At 44.3% G+C, this 7,581-nt stretch overlaps 1 protein-coding gene across 1 annotated transcript; it reads left to right on the forward strand.

Moving 5' to 3' along the window:
* Positions 1 to 5,331: 5,331 nt before the first annotated feature.
* On the forward strand, positions 5,332 to 7,373 carry olig2 (oligodendrocyte lineage transcription factor 2). Its single transcript, XM_048239593.1, has 2 exons — positions 5,332 to 5,449; positions 5,676 to 7,373. The coding sequence occupies exon 2, from the start codon at positions 5,712 to 5,714 to the stop codon at positions 6,525 to 6,527; it is 816 nt and encodes a 271-aa protein (XP_048095550.1). The 5' UTR covers positions 5,332 to 5,449; positions 5,676 to 5,711; the 3' UTR covers positions 6,528 to 7,373.
* The last annotated feature ends 208 nt before the right edge of the window (positions 7,374 to 7,581 follow it).

Raw genomic sequence — 7,581 nt, forward strand, 5'->3', positions numbered from 1 at the left:
ATCACATATGCACTGCATTGTTTTCCTTTCTTTGCCCTCTCAATGATGCTTGTTAGGCATCAGAGATGAGGTCCCCTCCCTCTGAACTACAGTAGGCTGAGCGCTGACGACCCTAAGACACTCAAAGACAAAGACACACACACATGCGGCCACACAAATACTCTCTCTCTCACACACACACACACACACACACATACACATAGTTCAGGTCAGGAGTAAGGCAATCAGACACATTCACCACATCAAATTCAGTATCACTTTTGTCCATATCTGTCGTAGCATAGAGAAAGTTTGAAGTTGTACGTTTTGACGTCCCCCCCCCAATCCACTGCTGTCACTACCTTCTCTTAATCTCACAAGACAACAAAACAATAAGAATGCCAAGAATACCAAACTGCCAAAAATGGTTTGATTCTATAATTCATGCTTTTTCTTTTTTTGTGTCACTGTTGCCAGGGTGCCAGTGCTCGGACGTGGGAAGCCCCCCTCCACTCCACCGCCACCACCCATCCTCTTCCCCTCCACCTCCCTCAACAGGTTGTCGAAACATTTGTAACATTTGGCGCCTACAAATCTCCATCCGTTTGCTGAATAGAAAGCTGCCCAGAGGGGAAAAAAAAGAATCTTGCACGAAATCCCATTCCAATCCCCCCTTCACACCCTCCACGCCTCCTTCCTTCTCCCCTCCAACCGCGACGCCCACCCCACCCAGAAACCCACCCCATGCGCCACCCTCGCAACCTCCAGCAAATCCCCCTTTATACCATGGCGGCCAGATGGGGCCAGCAGAATAATAGCCAGAGCCCAAAGAGTCCCATTCAATTTGTCCGGCCGTCTAAAGGAGCTTGTAAGCTTTTCCATTTGCAGTTGTGTTATAGTAGCCATGGGAGGCTCGCTGGTGTTAGGACTTAATTATCTCCTAATGGGTGTTATAGGGATAAAGCCCTGCATAGACCCCAACAGCCCAACACTTCCCACAGAAAGAGCCGAAGGAAGGGGAGAGGAGGAGAGAGGGAGAGAGGGAGGGAGAGAGGGGGAAAGGATGAGAGGGTGATGGGACATCTATCTTAGAGCTAGGGGAGCGGTGAGAGAGATAATCTGAGTTTTGACAGTGTCGTGCAGATTTACGGAGGGGTGATGTTTAAACTACTTAACATCCACACAGGATGATCTGATCACACACACACACACACACACATCCAAGCACAACCAGACTGGTGCACTCACACTTCAGCACAGTTCCTCACTCTCAAGAGGCTGAGAGGGAGAGCTCCATTCGAATGCCTGCCTGCGCTGGGCTCAGCAGCCCCAAAGGGAAAGTTTCTCTCGTCTTTTTTGAGCCCTTTTCTTCTTTGTCTCCCCCTCTTTTTTACTTTGGAGGAAGATTAGCGGGATTAAGTATGGCTCACATATGCTCCCCCTCACTATTGGCATTCAGTACGACACAGGCTCGACTGCCACACACACTGACCGAGAGAAAGAGAGCAAGAGAGAGAGAGAGAGAGAAGAGAGAGAGTGAGAAAAGAGAGAGAGAGAGAGCATTAGAGAAACAGCAGAGAGAATTGATGCAAGGACTTGGAAGACGAAGGTAAGCAATAGGCAGGAGGCAGGAGATGGTGATAACGGTGTGAAAGGACCTGACTCTGCGCTGAACTTACAGGGATTACTGTGGAGACATTTTTTAAATGAATATGTCTCACTCAGCAAGATACAGTAGGCCTCCCAAAAACAGTGGAAATTCTGAAAACACTTTAATAAAAAAACAAAGCCATATAAACCACTCTGGTGGTTTAATACAGTGTCAGTGCACTGAAAGATTAGGTTCATTTAATTATATACAATTGGAGGACACCTGAGCAATTAAAAGGTTTTCACCGAACTTTGTATACTGGTACATACCTGCAATTTTGCAATTGTTTTAAAACCGACTATTTAAACTATATGAGAGGGCTACACACACACACACACACACACAGACACATCCTAACATCATTATCTCATAAACATAATGACAGGCAACAGGGCCAGAGGGCCAATATGGGGGAATTAGCACCTATGTTCTCTCTGTGGCAATCCTGTCGCCAGTGTGCTCGCTCAAATTCACTGCGAGGTGGCAAAAGCTTTCCAATCAGCCGTTTGGCTCGGAGACGGAGAGCCGGCGCACTCCTGGACCACGAGGAGCAAGCACGCAAATAGCTAAATAAATAAATAATGATCAGCAAATGAGCGGCATGTAATTGTGAGGCGCTGGCCAGCTGTGAAGGTGCTAATGCCTCTCATCTTTTCTCTCTCTATTTTGTGCACCTGAGCTGTGAAATTAAAATGTCTCCTGGCTAATTCGAAAGGCCTCGGTACGGCATTGTGTTGGCTGGCTGCTGAGAGCGGTTGGGTCTACGTTCACCTATTTCTCCTCTTACACTCTCAATTTTATCTACTTTTGCAGACTGACTGTTGTCTAATAAATAGCACACACACATACGTACACGGACAAGCGACTGCTGTTGGCTGGAGCATCTTAGGTGGTCAGCATTGACTCTGGCTCATCCCCATTTGGGGCAGCCGTGGCCTACTGGTTAACGCTTCGGACTTGTAACCGGAGAGTTGCCGGTTCGAACGCCGACCAGTAGGAAGCGGCTGAAGTGCCCTTGAGCAAGGCACCCAACCCTTCACTGCTCCCCGAGCGCCGCTGTAGCAGGCAGCTCACTGCGCCGGGATTAGTGTTTGCTTCACCTCACTGTGTGTACACTGTGTGCTGAGTGTGTTTCACTAATTCACGGATTGGAATAAATGCAGAGACTAAATTTCCCTCACAGGATCAAAAGAGTATATATACTTACTTATACATATCCTCCGGCCGTCAAGAAATAACCAAAGACTTTGTCAAACTGTTTACTGGTTTACATTTCATGATATAAACTGAGTTAGTTTAGATGATTCCATCTGACCACATATTTAGTCAGGTTAGTTCTTTCAGCAGGCATTGCCAATTAGACAATGAGTCAGTCAGTCAAATCTTGCAGCTATTTGAAGCAGTCTGCTGCCAATGCAATCACATATCTGATGGCCTCTGACAGCCCCAGTGAACACAAGTGTATGAGAATCAAATACTTGTTTCACATCATACCCTGTCAAAGAAGATAATCAAATAAAAATAATTCAGAATATTTTAAGTAAATGCCACTGGTTTTTAATCATTTCAGTCATGGTAGTATGCCTGTGCATTCTTGTGCGTGTATTTTTGAGAAAGATGAGTAGGCCATCACATCCCGCATAACAGCACTGCCAAAGGTCAGAACAAAAATGCTCTATAAATAAACAACCAAATTCTTAAAGTGGCATTTCCCCACGTCCTAATCTTTCCTCCAATGCCTGCCTCACTTCTCCACCCACACATATCGCTTGTAATTACTCCTGAGTTGTCACTCAGTCTAGCTGTAGCCTTTGTTTGTGAGTGACATTTCAAATAATGATATAGCTCCGGAATAAACTGAGGTGAAGACAAGCCAGCCTATGCGTTCTTTTGTGCCTCTTCCGCCTCAAATATTTCAGTCCAGGAATCACTATCTATTAGCCTATCATTAGCAACTTGTCCAAGTCAGTTTATCAAGTTGGGGCTATATGATGATGTCAATGACATGCGACAACGGCACCTTCATCGCGTAGCCTACGCCTGCCCTGCAGACATTTTGCAGACTATTGCCCGCGGCCTATTAAACAACTTCAAACAAACGTCGCTTGCTCATAGACGAGGGGAAGTGTGCTTCGAGCCTTGAGTGATGCTACTCGTATTCCAGTAGATTTTGCCCGGGTAAGTGTGAAACTGTGTTAGTAAACACCTCATGGCTATTCTGCCAAGCACACAATTAACACACTGAGATAAAAAAAATAGTCATTGATTGAGGCTCCCTGTGGTTTTTCGGAGAGCGCTCATAGAGACAGAGCAAACAGTTGTTTATGGCGCATTATAAGTCAATCACCTAATCGTTCCTATTTTTGACATAAGGATTAAAGAACTGCAGGATATGCCTCAAACATGCCAGCAGCTTAACTAAGTAACTGACGGGCAACCAATTGCTTTTAATTTACACACACTTTATGTGCATGCATCAAATTGGTATCTGCGTTATTAACGTTTTCTACACACACAAATGTGCATGCTTCAAATTGGTATCTGCTGTCTCAAGATTCACCAAATAACAACTCCCAATACCCAATTAATGGCTTAATATCTTAGGCTAATAACTCTGTCAGTGGGATACTATTTCTGCCATATCTGACGTTTAGGTTAATAGTTTTACACTTGACATTAGTTACCTCCTTCTTGACTCTGAAGACATTCTTTGTAAGAGGGCTACTGCACAGCGCGGGTCCATATTGGGCTAATTGAAATGTTACGGATCATAACCGTTAAAAACAATTTTGCACGCTTCGTTTATTAACGATTTAAAAGCACTTTAACGGCTGAATTCAGGGCTCGCGCCGTCAGCTGTTGGGCGCCCGCAGGGGTCGCCGGGTTAAAACAATAAGCGTCGCACTGCCTGAAAACTGCAATCAGCGCATTAACTGTGTGTGTCCCTGTGTGAATGCAAGGAAGACTGCAATAGAAAACAGACATGGTAGCATATTGCTATGAACTCCTATAATAATATATGTTTTCAAACTCAAGGGCGAAAAGACAGATGAAGTATAGAAATTGTATAGCTTCTAGGCTATTTATAGCCTATTTACGTAAGCATGGCATTCTGTGTTTTTGTGAAGTCATATGTTAACGTGCAAGTTGCGCGTGCAAACCGTTGGAATTTTTCTTACAAAAAAAATGTGAACAGTAGGCTAATTTTGCACATTAACTTCAAATAAATGCAATAATAATAATAATAATAATAATAATAATAAAAACAATGTTTTTAAAATAATTTTTTTTTTTTGTTTGTTTAGGTTGTGTAGGAATGACTATTTCACGTTCTATGTATGAATCGCCTGTGTGCAAGCAAAAAAAATAAAAAGTTCATGTCTTTCTTTCAACGGCTCATATACTGTCCGATACCTAAACTTGTCACATGTTCTATCTTGTTAGACCGTTGATTCTCTCAGAACCCGGTCCGCGCACTGCCCGTAATTTAAATCCACCAGTGCACCCCAGGCTGCCATATGCGGAGTGTGTCTAATTCACTTAATGAAGCTTCGGTTTCTTTGTAATGACATCAGATTTGAAGACCCTCGCTCCTTCGAGCCTCCTCCCCTTCATTTCGCTGGAAGCAATCCCATTGGTTGTCGTGAGGCAGGCATTAAAGGAGCGATATTGTCCCATACACTTGCGACTGGGTTGCTGGGGTCCGCTATAAAACACCAGCGTCACCCCGGGCGTGCCAGACTTGCTGTCATTACTGATCTGGAATAACAAGTCGACAGTGACACTTATCCTCATCCACACCGGCTCCATTTGATCTTGGTAAGTTCTCTTTCCGTTCAGTTTATCGCTTAATTTAGTTGGACAGTTTTATTTAGGCACTTCGCGCACTTAAAACTGGAATGCAAATACGCGGGTTTTTTTGACACATTGTGTAGTTAATAAGCACATGTTTCAGCGTCTCTGTTTAAGTTAAGCAATAACTAACTAAAATTGACTCTATAAAGTTATGTTAATGTGTTAACACGCATCTCTCAATTTACAACAGACTTAACTCAAGAAAGAAACTTCAGTGCAAATAACTATGGACTCCGATGCGAGCCGAGTATCCAGCCGGCCATCCTCCCCTGAGGCGGACGATATTTTCCTCTCCATGAAGAAGTCGGTCGGCTTTTCTGGCGCTGTGTCATCCACACAGAGCGACTCTCCACCCGACCACATCGGGGACCTACGGGGGATATCTAGCGCGGAGGAAGAGGCGATGTCCCTGAAGATGTACAAGAAAGATCGCAAACTGCTCACCGAGAACGAGCTGCAGACCATGCGCTTGAAGATTAACAGCCGCGAGAGAAAACGCATGCACGACCTCAACATAGCCATGGACGGGTTGCGCGAGGTGATGCCCTACGCTCACGGGCCCTCCGTGCGCAAGCTCTCCAAGATCGCCACACTTTTGCTTGCGCGAAACTACATTCTCATGCTGAGCAACTCACTGGAAGAGATGAAGAGGCTCGTGAGTGAGATATATGGCGGAGGCTCCGCCGGCGGACACCACGCGGGGTTCCACCCTTCTGCGTGTGGGGGCTTGACGCACTCTGCAGGCCCGTTACCGACTCACCCGGCGGTCTCCCACGCCTCTCACCCGGTTCATCACCCTCTTCTCCCGCCTGCAGTGTCTACGGCTTCCCTCTCAGCGCCAGTTATCTCAGCAGTGGCCTCAGTTAGATCCCACCATGGACTTCTGAAGGCGCCATCAGCCGCAGGCCCTCTCGGTTCCGTGACCAGCTTCCAGCACTGGGGCGCCGGGATGCCCTGTCCGTGCAGTATGTGTCAGGTGCCCCCTCCACACGTGTCTATGACCACTTCGAGTATGGCACGGCTCACATCCGACTCCAAATAACTTTTTATGTCCTCAGCGGCCAAGAGGAATGGACAGAAATTAAAACAATCTGTTGCTCTGATCCCGGCCAGTGGCGAAGGATCAGTAATCCATTCTCATGTTTCTGTGACTGAACTGTATATGGACCGATATTTACAATGAAACAATATTTACAATGAAACTTGGATAAACGCCTCTAACATAGAATTTTCTAACCTTTCTTCAAAATAGTTCCATTATAATTATTGTGATACTTTCATATGCTGTCTTTGAAATAGCAGAAATATAATTCCCAAAGAGGTGGAATGAGATCCCATGACTAACCGAGTGGAAAACGGTATTGTGTAGCATTAGTCAGTTATATTTATAAGTCGATTACTGGTGTTAGATCTATTCGAATGCTGCCACGTTTCATGCCGGCATTTGGGGAAATCATCTGATGCTCGGTCGTAAATAGGTCTCATCATAAACATGAATGGACATTACATTATACCTGTAAATATGTAGATTCAGAATTGTGTTTATAGAACGAGAGATTTTATATTAGACTCCTTGGCTAAATAGTAGGGTCAACATCGTGTAGAACAGCACGGGCTCTATGTTTCCTAAGTCATATTCTCTCTGGTTTCTTTCCTCGTTTCCTCTTTAAGGATTCTTCTTCCTTACATCTTTAAGAAAGAACTCTCTCTCTCTCTCTCTCTCATTTGATTTGCATACTGTCACTGCCCGACGAAAAGAATGATCACCTCTTTATTTTTTATATAAAAGTGCGAAATGATATTTATTTACATATTTTCGACTGAACAGAAAATGAATGCACGGCGAATTGTGTTGATTTGAAATGTGAAATAAAAGTTTTACTGGAAATTTGTGTTTGAATTTCTTTGTATAGGCTAACAGAGTAAAGCCAAAATAAGAACCAAATTGAAATATAGCCTAGACATTTGTTGTTAAATACATACAACCTGTTGCTTCAGCAAAACAATTTTAATTCTTAGGGATAGTCTATCTATAATAAAAGATTCAAGTGCTATAAAACATAGTTTAAATTTTAGAATTGGAGTTTCCCCAGAAG

Source organism: Alosa alosa, chromosome 3 (assembly GCF_017589495.1).
Source record: "Alosa alosa isolate M-15738 ecotype Scorff River chromosome 3, AALO_Geno_1.1, whole genome shotgun sequence".
Taxonomy (NCBI): domain Eukaryota; kingdom Metazoa; phylum Chordata; class Actinopteri; order Clupeiformes; family Clupeidae; genus Alosa; species Alosa alosa.